Source organism: Bos taurus, chromosome 26, assembly GCF_002263795.3.
Source record: "Bos taurus isolate L1 Dominette 01449 registration number 42190680 breed Hereford chromosome 26, ARS-UCD2.0, whole genome shotgun sequence".
Lineage (NCBI taxonomy): Eukaryota > Metazoa > Chordata > Mammalia > Artiodactyla > Bovidae > Bos > Bos taurus.
This window is the reverse complement of record NC_037353.1, coordinates 24081310-24095052: the sequence shown is the minus strand read 5'-3', so window position 1 is coordinate 24095052 and position 13743 is coordinate 24081310. Positions and strand designations below refer to the sequence as shown.

Sequence of the window (13743 nt, the reverse complement as noted above, 5' to 3'; positions counted from 1 at the left end):
GGGAGGCCTGGCGTGCTGCAGTCCATGGCGTCGCCAAGAGTCGGACATGACTGAGCAACTGAAAGACAAAGACGAGAAACTAAAGAGTTGGCAGAACAGTTAAAGCCGTGCCCCAGCCTCCAGGGGTGGAACACAGCTCTCCGCCTCTAGTGCGGGCTGCACACACGACGTCCTTTCAAAGAGTGCGAGGTGGAGGAGAGGAAAGTGCACCTTCAGCTTCACAGTGGAGAAGCCTGATGAGCTCTACCTCAGCCTGTGACCAAGGTCCTCAGCCACAGCGATGAGTCATGCTGATGACACTTACTGTTCATATGATGCAACTAAAATGGGACTTCACCGCTATGGTCTTTCTCTCCGAAACCTATAACCATAGTCTAATCATGAGAATATCAGACAAATCCCAGTGAAAGGACAGTCTACAAAATATCTAACCAACACTCCTCAAAATTGTCAAGGTCATCCAAAACAAGAAACGTACGAGAAACTGTCACAACCAAGAGGAGCCTAAGAAAACACAACTGTATATATAAAATGTAGTAGCTATAAATACAATGTGGCATCTTGGATGGGAGCCTGGTACAGAAAAAGAACACGGGGGAGAACTGAAGAAATCAGAGTGAGGTACAGACGTCAGTTGAGGACCATCTTCAATACTGGCTCACTAATGTCACACATGTTCCATACTAAGGTAAGACGCTAAGGATGAAGGCCACCGGACATGGACTACATGGAAACTCTACTATTCTGCAATAATTCGGTAAATCTAAAACTGTTCTAAATGAAAAGCTGTGTGTGTGTGTGTGTTTTTTTTTTTTTTTTTAAGAGTTGTAGGGCCAAAGTCAGAGAGATCTTGGCTAGAATCCCAGCTCCACCTCATACCAGCCATGTGAGTTTGGGCAAGTTACTTAACCTTTCTGAGCCTCAGTTTCTGCATCTATGTGCTGTGCTTAGTCGCTCAGTTTTGTTTGACTCTTTGCGAGTCCATGGACTGTAGCCCGCCAGGCTCCTCTGTCCTTGAAGATTCTCCAGGCAGGAATACTACAGTGGGTTGCCATGACCTCCTCCAGGGGATCTTCCCAACCCAGGGATCAAATCCAGGTCTCCCACATTGCAGGGGGATTCTTTATTGTCTGAGCCACCAGGGAAACCCATTTATGCATTTATAAATAGGGATAATAATCATACTTACTTCACATGACTGTTTTAAAGGTTAAAGGGGATAATAGGTGTAAACAGCTTAGCATAGTCTCTGGCACATAAGTGTGAGTAATTGCTATCATATTCTGATTCATTTGTTCATTTGCTGTTCTTGTTCTGAGCTAACTCCCAGACTGGAAGGGGAGCTCCATGGCAGCAAGCCCTCATCTTCTTGTGTTTTACCATATCCTCAAGCCTAGGAGAACAGCTGCCTCATCACTGATGCTTAGTCTGTGTTTGTTAAACAACAGAATGAGCCCTTCCCATCAGAGTATCCTTGGAACCCCAACTCTCACCCTGGGAGAACTTCAGTTCTGGAGCCCAGCGCAGAGCCCTGCCTACCCCCAGATCTTCAGCTAGAGCACAGAGAAAGCCAAAGCCTCCCACCTGCCTTCCGGTGACTCTTCCTCCTCTCTGAGCCCTGCTTCTCTCTCCACCCTGCCCCACAGACATCAGCACCTGCTCATTTCCTAGAGCAGCAGGATCCGCGTAATGACCTCTGATAAACATCTTTTAATAAACCCTGTAGCTGGATCTGTCATCCAGAAGCTATAGTCTCCTCACTTCCTGCTCTCACCGCCATCTCCTCCCACTTCCTGGGCTGGCCCATTAGTGCCTCTGGTCTCACCAGGTAGACCTTCAGGCCCCCAAGGCCCCTGGACTCTGGCTTGCTGAGGAATGGCCAACAGGCTGCCCCGGCTATTCCATAAGCCAGACTCTCCCGACCGGCCTGGAGTCTCAGCAGCCTGGCCCAGGTCTGCCTGTGCCACCCAGCCTGACCACTGGCCAGTCCACTTCCCTCCAGCCCTGCAGGCAGTTTTCCCAGGCGTTACCAAGGAGACCACTCACATCCTACCCAGGGTTGCCAAAGCAACCAGCTCAGTGAGGAGCAGCCCCTCAGCTTCCAGCCCCTGGGTGTGCAGAAGCAGGAGTGAGAGAGTCACAGGCCAACAGGAAATGGGCCCAGGCAGCTGGCACACCCAGGTGGAGGCAGCTCCCGCGTGCCCTGGGCAGTGCCCCACACGCTCCTGTCCTCCTTCCTCCCACCTCTTCCTTCTCTGTTACTGCCCTGGTGGTGCCCACACCACCACCATCTTTGGCTCTGATTTAGAGCCAATGCCTGGACCTCAATGTACACATCTTAGAACTAGGCGCTTGTCATCCCAGATGCTCAGGGAGAAGAAAGTCCCAATATGCAGAAATTCCCCCCAAGGCTAATTTTCTCCCTCATGAATTTTCTCCCTCATGAACTTTTGGTGTCCCAGTTAAAAATCCAAGTTGTGCCATTTCCTATTCTGGACAGACCTCTTAGAACACATGAGTCTCAGTTTTCTTGCCTATAAAATGGGAATAATACCTTCTTTCCACTTACTGAATGATTAAATGAATTAACCTACAAGAATGCACCCAGCATAGTGCCAAGCATCAGGTCTCACACTTCTTAAAAATCCTTTTTTTCTTCTGATGAATAAGAGCCCTCCTGGCCATAGCGATTGGTCAGAAATGCTTCCAGATTCACCCATGGGAAGCCTAGATGAGTCCATCAGCTTGGCTGTCCCACCCAGCCCTTTCAGCTTGACCTAGGACAGAGCCCTTTAGCTCCATTAACCTCCCAGCAGCTCAAGATGCTTCATTTGCTCCTCCTCTTTTCTCTGCGGATGCTGCAGTTTAAAGGAAATCACTACACTCATCTGCTCAAAAGCCACCCATAGCTCCTACTGCCGACAGGATCGACCCAAACTCATTCTGGCATCCGAGGCCCTGTGAGATCTAACCTCAGTCTATCTTCAGAGGTCGACCCGTTCATCTCCCCACTGTGGGTCTCGCCTCCCAGATGGGAAGGACTGCTCATTGTCTCTGCCAGCACCTTGTATTTTCCTGCTTCTGTGCCTTTGCCTCCATGCCCTCACCAAGGTGCCCTTGAATGTCCATTCCAAATCTCCATCCAACTTCAGGCTCCTCTCCTCTGGGAAGCCTGATTTCACCAACTCCAAGAATACCAGAATGGGTGTGTTCTGAGGCCCCACAGCCTTGATAGTTCTCAGACTCTGAGGCATAATGAGGCAGAATGACCTGGGGCTCCTGTTAAATATGCAGGTTTGGGAGTTCTATCACCAAGGTGTTCTGAGACAGTTGGTCTGGCCTGGGGGCTGGGAACCTGCATTTTAGATGTGTTTTCAGTTGATGCTGATGCTGGCGAGAGAAAAACCTCACTTTGAGAAACACTGGCCCAAAGGAACATAAAGTTCCCTTGAAAGTGTCCGATGACTGGCTGATGGGTCTGCAGAGGAGGTGGGAGGGGTGGGGTCGGGGGTTGGAAAGGAGCATCAAGAACCCTATGGTACTCTCTTTCCCTCTTCTGGGAAAGAGGCCAGGAGACTGCTCCCCAGTTTCTCTAACACAATGGAAGACAGGGCCCACCCAGAGTGAATTCTATGGTGGCAAAATGTATAGTGGTTGCAAGAGTGAACTCTAAAATCAGAGAGACGTGGGTTTGAATCCCAGTTCCATCAGTTTCAAACTGTGTGGTCTGGGATTAGCTATTTAACTTCTCTGAGCCTCTCTTTCCCCATCTATAATGGTGACAACGATAGCTCCTCACTCAGAAATAATCTACACAGAAGCACTAGGCACCCAATAACCACCCAACACATGTGGCTGCTCTTATGTTACTGTGATGGCTAACAGTACAGAGTTCAAAGGCCAGACTAGATAAAAACCCAACAGGGTGTGCAGGACAGATGCTCCAGGTTCAGCATAGGGGCTGTCTCAACTCAGCTCTCTGAAGTCTTGGTGTGGCAGAGGAGGCCCCCAGCCCCCACCCCTTCACAACGCCAACTCTGTCTGCTGCAAGGCTGGGGGGTGGACAGATGAGCTAACCCAACATGCAAGTGTCATGACAGCCAAGTGAGGAGCCCAGACAAGGGCTGTGGGAATATCTGTGGGTCAAGCAAAGAATGGAGGCCTTGAATTTCCGATGATGGCAGTCTGGGTCATGACGCTGAAGACTATTGATAGGAGAGGGGCAGATGAAAGGAATACTTTAGGAGGATCCCTTTCGCAGCATCAAAGGAGGAATGAGAGGCAGAGGGGTCAGCTACTGCAATACCTGGACTGGGGACCCAGATGAGGGGGAGTACCAGCAAGGCTCTGAAGGCTGAAAAATGGCTAGGACCTTGTCCTAGGCAAATGCACCCCCCAACCCCACCCCAGAGCAGTGAGGAGGTTAAGAGTCTGACAGACAAGTTCCTGTAGCTCACTCTGGTCCACCTCAAAGAGTCAAAGCTCCTCGGTCAACCTCAGATACTCCCCCCTCTGCCTGCCAGGAGCCTCGGCCACCACAGAAAAAAGCCTTTGAAGACAACAGATGTCTGGTGGGTACAACCCCCAGCCAAAGCCGGAGGGGGATGATCCCCCCTACATCCGTCACAACCAGTGGCTTTATCAAATGTCCAATTCAAAAGCACCAGCTTTAAAAAGATGGAAGGCTCACTCCGTGGTATAGACCCAAAAGAACCGAAAATAGGTGTTCAAACAAAAACTTAAACACAAATCTTCACAGCATAAAATTCACAGTAACCAAAAAGCGGAACAATCTCAATAGCCATCAGCTGGGAAGTGCGTGAACAAAATGCGGCAAATCTACACAGTGGAATGTTATTCAGCCACAAAAAGGAAAGAAGGTACACATTAGGACATGGACGAACCTTGAAAGCACTAGGCTAAGTTAAAGGAGCCAGACACACAAGGACAAATGTACTATGAGTCCATCTAAGGGAAATGCCCAGTGTGGGCAAATGCATAAAGACAGAAAGCAGACTAGTGGCTGCCGGGGATTCAGGCGAGGGAGTAATGAGGACTGACTGCTTCACGGGCACAGGCTTCCCTTCTGGGGTGATGAAAATGTTCTGGAACTACATAGAGTGGTGGCTGTACAATATTGTGAATGTACTAAATGCCACTTAAAATGCTAAAACGGTGAATTTTATGTTATGTGAATTTTACCACAATAAAAAAAAAATGACAGAAGGTGGTCTTTCCCATCCCCATCCCATCTATGGGTGACCATGGCAGACTGAGTTGGAGGAAAGCCTCCCCGAAGGCTTTCCTAGTTACCTTCCCCCCAGTACCAAGCACCAAGTAGGCAGGCACTCAGAAAGAGAGAGGGAAGGATGAAGATCTCTGTTCTCTGTATCTGTCTCCATGAAGCATGAACCCCCTACTCCAGTCACCCTGGGCCCATCACTGAGAACATCTATACACATTTACTCACCCTGCCCCAAGCCTTTGCTGCACGTCCCTTGCCCTACCTCCTGTCCATATCTAGGACTCCCACTGCACCCCTTGCCATCTACCCAATTTCTACAGTTCCTTCCATGTCCAACTCAAATTCTTCCCTGATTCCCCATTTCTGACCTCTGCTCACACATATCTGGGATTTTAACAATCCAAACAAGTATTTGATGCCATCCCTTCCCTCAGCCCCACCTTATCAAGTAGATCTTCATTCTGTGAATGTCCAGGGATGTCACGAGCCCTCACCCCTGACCCAGGGACATAACCAGCTCTACATAACTATCTGTTGGTCCTTATCCAGGATCTATACCTTGGACCTCTCCCGTGGACACTCCTAGACCAACACTGTTCAGACCCCAGTGTGAATCACCATCAGTGGAGTGAGGTCAGGGTGTCTTCAGGAAGAAGACTGAAGTCTACCACCTGACAGGTGATGGAAGAGCTTCATTTCATGTCAGCCTGACAGCCAGACCAACCTTAGATCTCTAATGAGTCCCAGGGTCCCCATTATGCCAGGTCCTTTCCAGTTGTTTTAATTAAAACGGTGAGAAATCAATAGATGGCAATTATGGAAGGAGAAAAAACAATCGAGAGTTCCCTGCCCCCAGTAAATTTCTGGATGGACACTGATAAGAAGCAGAGTTGAAATTCTGGGTGAGTACAAAGGAGAATTTGGGGTGGACAGTCTTAGAATCACAGCCAGTATCAAGGTCATACCAATAAAATGGGGGTGGAATTCTGGATGACCGTTGATGTATCAGAGAAGACCCCTAGCTCAATGCTGACATAGTTAGAAAGGAACTTGGAGTGAACATTAAAACAATCACAGAATAAAACTGATGGTTCTCTTAGGATGGGGAAAAGTCAGGCTGAGAAGCCGAATCAGGAGACCCTAGACGAAGGACGGAAGTCAGCTTTCTTGGCATGTTCTAATCCATCTCAGCCTCAGTAGGAGCAGAACCAAAATTCTCATGGCCCCTCCTGTAGGTGTGTGGTTAGGGACAGGGGAGAATGGATCCTGGAAAACCAAGCCAGAAGGGAGATGGCCAGGAGAGGGAGACTGCTGGGGTGAGGAAAATTTCTCCCCCATTTACTTCCACTGAATAAGAACTGATCCCTATCAATCAGGGAGGCAGCGCAAGGCGACTTTCTCAGGCCAGACAGGTGGGGAGTCAGGCAGAGGAGGAGGCCAGGGTGGGAGCAGGGAGATAGGCGGGCCTCAGACCCTGTCCTGCCCACTCCCTCCCTTGTCAAAGACTCCAGTCCCAGAGACTTCACATCCCTACAATCCCAAACTGTAGGTTAAAAAAGCGGTGCAATTACGGAAGCCTTCTCTGGGCTTCCCTAGGGTCATGGATGGAACACAGCCTTCTCAGGGTAATTGATGAGCATTCCAGCGCCGAGTCAGCTCACTGGCCCCCAGCTAACTCCTGCCCTTGAAGGAGTCAGCCTGACTTTGCCACCTTCTCTTGACTGGCCCATTGAGTAAATGGGCAAATCATTCTCCCTTCCCCTCATTTCTCTCCCTTGTAAGAGAGAACATTGAACTGGATGACAAACACAAGTTCCACCATCATTAGGAATCTGTTTTCAATGTTCAGAAAGTCATCATACATGCAATACTTACAGCTTATTTCTGATGATTAAAAATGATACTTGCCTGCAATACTTACAGCTTATTTCTGATGATTAAAATTAATATTTGCTTATTGTAGAAATTTTAGAAAAGAGCAAAATATTAAAAAGAAAAGAAAAACTCTAATAAGATCTCATTACCCAGAGGAAACCATGGTTAACCTTTTGGAAACTTTCTTTCCAAGGTTGCTTGATTTCTATGGGGGAGGGGCATCCATGACATTTTAACAAAATTGGGCTCTACTGTTTATGCAGCTTTGCCACTGCTTCTTACAACTGTCATTATGCTGCTGTGAGCATTTTCCCAAGTGATCAAATGCTCTTCAAAAATACTATTTTAAAGGTTGCATAATACTCCACCAAGAGGATTCACCACGATTACAGGGCATTTAGATTGTTTTCTAGTACAAACAACACTGCCATAGCATCCTAGGCTCGTGTACAAGTATTTGCCTTCATCTCCATTTCTTCAGGATCCATTCTGCAGGCAGAATCACAAGGCCAATGAAAATGATATTTTAAAAGGGATTGATGTGTGCCACCATATTAATTTTCAGAAAGACACAACAAACCCACTGATGTGCCCAAGGTGAGTGAGAGGTGGTTTTGGAAGTGTCAGAGTTAGAATGCAGGATTGTGGTCCTGTCTCCTCTCCTCTCCCCAGTTCTGAAGGTTAACTGTCCAGCATAAGAGAGGGTAGTATTCCAAGACAGAAGATACAGGTCTGCAGTCTAGCTCTGCCGCTCTGGCTTTGGGATCCTGAAACAAGCATTGCTTCTCCTAACTGTGAAATGGGTATGACGAGCTCTGAGCACCATGCAGAGCAGTTTCCTTGCTCATTTGAAAAGGTATTTGTGAAAGTTCTTTGTAAACTTGCCCAAGAGCTTCCCTTCCTAACTCTTAGTCATCCGAATGCCCAGTCAGTACTGGCTGGTTTTCAGGATGATAGAAAAGGAGCTTTCTGAAGGGAATCAGTGGGCTCTGAGGGCCTGGGAAGGCCCAGGTGAGTCTTCAAAAGGTCAGAGACAGCACTGAAGAGGTAAAGCAAAGAACAGGGCCCGGCACCTCCCTTAGGGTGCTGAGTAGGTCAGTGGACTTAAGAGGGCAAAGACCTTGAGATCTGTCTCAAGGCTCTCAGCCCATCCTTTCTAGAGTTCTGACTGGACATCTAGCTTTTGGGGAACCAGAAACCAAGCTGATTCAGTGGATACAAAAAGTCAGTAGCTGCAGAGGACTCCAGAGGCCACCAGCTCTGGTCCCTTCTTCCAGGCTGTTATTATTCGGCCCTGTATTTTTAAGACCCTCCAATCGGAAAGGCAACTAGTGTTTCCAGCCATCACCTCTCCAGCCATGGTTAGATGAAAAAGGAGACCGTGGTACTTCTCTTGGGAAGCACAGCTGGCCGGCCTGAGCACCCTGCCACACTTCCCCATCCACTGGGCAAATGCCCTTCCTCACCCCCTGCATCTGCACGCTCGCCTAGCACCGTGGCCTGAGGGGACTCCAGTGACGTTTCTGGTGTAGCTGGGAGAACTGCGTAGACCCCACGGAACGCCATCCTCCCTGATTTTCGCCATCATCACCGGCAGGCCCCCACCTCCAGCGCACCCCCAACGGTCAGGGGTTCATCTCCCGTCTCCAAAGACGCACAACAGGTGGCACCTGTGTGGCCTCCCCAACCACACCTCTCCACCTCTCCCTGCCCCTCCACCTGCACCCCAGTCCGCCAGCTGAGCCCGGCCCCGGCGGAGCCTTACCTTTGAGGTTTTGGGGGTGGGCCCGCGGCGCCCGGCTCGGGTTTCCTCGGGGCAGAGAGGGAATACTGGAGAAGTTGTTACCCATGGCATCCGGCCCCAGTGGGGTTCGGCACTCGCAGGGGGCAGGCGAGGCTGGGCTGGAGCGGAGGTACGGTGTGCAAGTGTGTGCGCGCGCCGGCGCGCGCGCCGCCGGGGGAGGGCCCTGGTGGGGCTGCGGCGGGGGGCGGGCGGGCCGCTCCTCTCCTCTCTGTGTCTGGGCTCCGCGGTCCTCGGCGGGTCCTGCCCGCCGCGGGGGTTCCTCGCGCGAGCCGGCTACCTGCCTGCCATTTTTCGCGGCGGGCGCGCCCCTGGGCCGGGGCCGGCGGCGCCCGGGGCTCCCTTCTTCGTCCCGCTGGCGCTCGGGTTCCGGCTGTTGGCTCCGGCACGCTTCCCCCCGGCCATAGAGTCGGGGCTCTCGGTGCGGGCGCTCAGCGGCTCGGCCTGCCCGGAGGCTCGGCGGCTTGGCGGCCGGCTGGGTCCCCGCCCGCGGGGACGACCGAGGCGGCGACGTGCGTGGTGCCCTCCCGCCGGCGGCTCGACATGGAGCGGGGCTCCGAGGAGCGCGGGGTGTGCTGGGCGCTCTCGCGGTGATGGGTCTCCCGCCCGCCCCCGACGCCGCGCTCCCGCCCCCGCCGGGTCCCCCGCGCGACCGCCGCCCCCGCCCCCAGCCGTCGCCAGGATTCCCTCGCTCCGGTTGTTATGGTGACAGCTGCGCCGGTGAATGAGCGTCTTAGTGACTCGCGCGCGCCCGCTCAGCCAGATGTGGCGCCGGGTGCGCGACGTTCCGGCCAACACTAGCCCTTCTTGGCCTGGCGGGGGAGCAGATAGGGGTCAAATATCAGACAGAGACTGGGGCTCCAAGGGTTGGGTTTATTCCCCTCACCAACAGTGGCGCTTGGTCTTGAAAACAAGGGAAACCATACAGTAAGAACGGTGAGCTCCCTGGATACCAGGCCCGGGACGAAGTAACTCTTATTTCCGATTTCTCTAGTAGCAGGTACAGTGCCTGGCATACAATAAAAGCTCCAGAAAAAAATAAATATATATATATATACTTTTTTTTTTAAGTGGATGATGACTGAATAAATGAAGTGAGATTAAGAGTCCCACCCACTCTTTCCTGTCTTGCAAGATGGCGGTTGAAAAGGCTGAGAAGCCGAATGCTAAGGAGAAAAAACCTGAAACCAAGAAGGCTGATGCTGGCGACAAGGCTAAAAAGGTGAAGAAGGTTAAGAAGGGGAAGCCCCACTGCAGCTGAAACCCTGTCCTGGTCAGAGGAGTTGGCAGATATTCCGATCAGCTACATATTCCAGGAAGGCCTTGTACAAGAGACAGTGTTCAGCAGCTAAATCCAAGGTAGGAAAAAAAAAAAAAAAGGTTCGAGTTCTTGCTACTGTCACAAAACCAGTTGGTGGCAACAAGAATGGTGGTACCTGAGTGGTAAGACTTCACAAAACGCCTAGGTATTACCCTACTGAAGATGTGCCTCAGAAGCTGTTGAGTCACGGCAGAAAACCCTTCAGTAAGCTTGTGAAAAAGCTGCGTGCCAGCGGCATCTCTCCCGGGACTATTCTGATCATCCTCACAGGGCACCACACAGGAAAGAGGGTCATTTTCCTGAAGCATCTGGACAGTGGCTTGTTACTTGTGACTGGGCTTCTGTCCCTCAATTGAGTTCCTCTGCGTAGAACACACCAGAAATTTGTCACTGCCACCTCCACCAAAATCGACATCACTGGTGTGAAAATCCCAGAACATTTCACTGACGCTTACTTCAAGAAGAAGAAGCTGCATAAGCCCAGACACCAGAAGGCTGAGATCTTCAACACAGAGAGAAATAGGAGATCACAGAGCAGTGCAAGGTTGATCAGAAAGCCGTGGACTCATAAATTCTGCAAAGAATCAAAGCTGTCCCTCAGCTCCAGGGCTACCTGCGCTCTGTGTTTGCTCTCACAAATGGAATTTATCCTCACAAAGTAGTGTTCTGAACTTCTTACAAAGAACCTAATTAAATAACTTGTCCATTAAAAAAAAAAAAAAAACACCCAGCACCTGACCCTTTGCTCTCTGTCAGCTCCAAGGGGCACTGGGACAAAGGCTCAGATCAAGAACCCCAGGCTGTTCAGTTGCTGGACACAAAAAGGCTTGGGGAGCCTTTAGATGAACACAGACTGGACCTAGAAGACTGGATGGAGGGCCAAGCCTCAGGGACAAATCTCAGGAACAAACTGTCAGAGAACCACCAACTCTGAACTGAGTGGTTCTGTCAGCTCCAAGAGGTGGGGGGCCTCTGTGGCTTGCAGCAGTCAAAGAAAGCTTCCTGGAGGAAAGGGCCTTCAGCAAGTCACCTGTTCAAATGACTCATCCATCCTGAAGCTCAGCACTGATACTAGGACCTGCAGGAAGGGAAGGGAGTCATCTCCTACTTGGACAGGGGGGCATCTTCTTGTCCTTGTCTTTTTTTTTTTTTTTGGAGTATAATTCATTTACAATGTTGTGTTAGTTTCAAGTGTATAGCATAGTGATTCAGTTATACATATACATATGTCCATTCTTTTTCAGATCATTTTCCCATATAGTTTACAGTACTATCCTTCTCCCTGTCTGGTCAGGGCTAGAAGAGGAGCCAAGGTCCTGCTGGGAGAGGGAATCTGCCTTCCTTTTCCGCCACCTCTAGCTCCCTGACTGGTTTCAACAACTCTGATCCAGAATCCAGCAAGGACACGGGCTGGCTTCGGGCATGCCATCCATCCTCTTCTGGGTGGTTCTTTCCGCAAGTCTCCATGTGACAGCTCTTCATTATTCAGGCACAGTTCATGTATCATCTCCTGACCTTCTCTGACCAGCCCAGCCAGAGAACCCCCCCAACTCTCAGTTACGCTCCATACCATTACTCTGTGTTATCTTCTGGAATTAATTTGAAAGTAGACTTTCCCCCCTGGTTTATGGTCTACCTCCCCCCAAGGTGAGTGGAGCAGCAGGTCAACTCCATCCACCATGATGTCACCAGTCTCCAAGAGAGTGCCTGGTACATGACAGACTGTCCAACACTGCTTGTGAAATGGACGAATCCCCCTGGCTGCCAGGCGAATTCCACCAAGAGGCGTGGGAGGAAAGCCTCTGAACCATCCCTTTTTCCCCTCTCCTGCCCTCCACCCCCACCCCATTGCAGGCATCACATCCTTAAATGTCTGGGACTCCAGGCGAGCTAGAAATATCTTTGACAGCTGCTCTCTGGGGTCTGGAGGGAAAGACAGCTCCCTTCTCCGCCCCCCGCCTCTTAGATGCCCAGGATCACGTGCCCAGCCAGCTGCAGAATGGACGTGGCAGGTCAGGGGTGCTGTCTTTTTATGGGTGTATCTCCCCAAGGCTCATGCCAGCTGATGACTCATGCATCAGAAATCCATGGGCTCTGAATGGCAGCACACTCATCCGTTTGCACACACACTTTTACTCTCTCGCACACACTCACTTCTACACAAATATCCACACTCTCACACACTCATATACCCACTGAAGCCTGCTGGAATGAGGTCACTCTAGGCTGCTGCTGGCATCAGAATAAATCTGAAGACTGTATAGACGCGACTAGTTCCCCTGGAGAGTGTGTGAAGTGCAAGCCCTTGGTAGGATTTACTGACAGTGGCTGGGGGGGAAGCTTGTCATCTCCTTCCCTTCCTTAGGGGGATGGGCTGGGACATAGAAGGGATGGGGGCTGGTGAGGCCCCATGGTAGGGAGGCAGGGATGTCATGGGTCCCATGTGGTCTAAACCTGGGGCTCTGGGCCAAGCAGGGGAGAAATGGAGAAGGTCACAGGGAAGGGGAGACAAGGGGACCAGACACCGGTGCCTGCCTGAGGGGTCCAAGGCTCTGCTGCTCAGGACAACCTGACCCCAGGGAGCTGCACAGGAGGGCCAGAGGCATTAGGGACTGAGGCAGGGAACTGAAGGTAGGACAGAAACATCCCCTGATCTCAGAGGCTGAGAAGATAATGAGAGCATCCACGAGGCTGAGATTAGGGTGAGATGAGCGAGGCGTCCCTGTGTGATGAAATGTAAGGAGGCACTCGCCCTTAGAACCATGCAATGAACAGCCACCCTGCTCTTGCTCAGGCTTGAGTGTGATGCCTCTGAAATCTTGTACCCTATGTCATGGGTCCCCAACCAGTGGGCCACGGACCAGTACCAGTCCATGGCTTGTTAGGAACCAGGCCGCATGGCAGGAAGTGGGTGGTGGGTGAGCAAGTGGTGAGTGAGTGATCGAAGCCTCATCTGTTTTTGCCACAGGGCTTCCTCACAGTACTGCCTGAGCTCCGCCTCCTGTCAGATCAGCAGCAGCATTAGATTCCCAGAGGAGCACAAACCCTACTCTCACTGTGTCCCATCACCCCCAGATGGGATCATTTAGCTGCAGAAAAACAAGCTTAGGGCTCCCACTGATTTTGCATTATGGTGAATTGTATAATTATTTCATTCTATATCACAATGTAATAATAATAAAGTGCACAATAAGTGTAAAGTGCTTGAATCATTCCCCCACCCTATCTGTGAAAAAATTATCTTCCACAAACCCAGTCCCTGGTGCCAAAAAGGTTGGGGACCGCCGCCTTATGTCATCTCCCTAGACTGGCCCTAGTTTTCCCAAGGAGCTCTGTGCTATGGTGGGCGGGTGGAACACCACTGTCAACTCACTGTAGGTCTCTGGCCAGGCAGGGACCTCGAGGAGGTGGGTGTGGCTGCACGGGACCCAGAGCAGCTGAGGGTGACCCCTCCGGGGGACCTGTGCCTCAGAAACCCTTTCCTGGCAGGGGTGGTGGTTG

The 13743-nt window shown here is 51.0% G+C and overlaps 1 protein-coding gene and 1 pseudogene across 2 annotated transcripts in view; one reads left to right on the top strand and one right to left on the bottom strand.

The window, feature by feature from the left end:
- Window positions 1–9522, bottom strand: part of NEURL1 (neuralized E3 ubiquitin protein ligase 1) — a 74620-nt gene extending 65098 nt beyond the window's left edge. Inside the window, exon 1 of one of the 2 annotated variants that reach the window (XM_005225497.5) lies at window positions 8886–9522. Coding sequence is in view for 1 of the 2 variants with exons in the window: in NM_001192253.3 (NP_001179182.1) it covers window positions 8886–8970 (85 nt within the window). In the remaining variant the exon portion in view is untranslated. The remainder of the gene's footprint in view (window positions 1–8885) is intronic. The other variant, NM_001192253.3, reaches the window with a different exon arrangement.
- Window positions 9523–9640: 118 nt separating this feature from the next.
- Window positions 9641–13475, top strand: LOC132343956 (large ribosomal subunit protein eL6-like; annotated as a pseudogene).
- The last annotated feature ends 268 nt before the right edge of the window (window positions 13476–13743 follow it).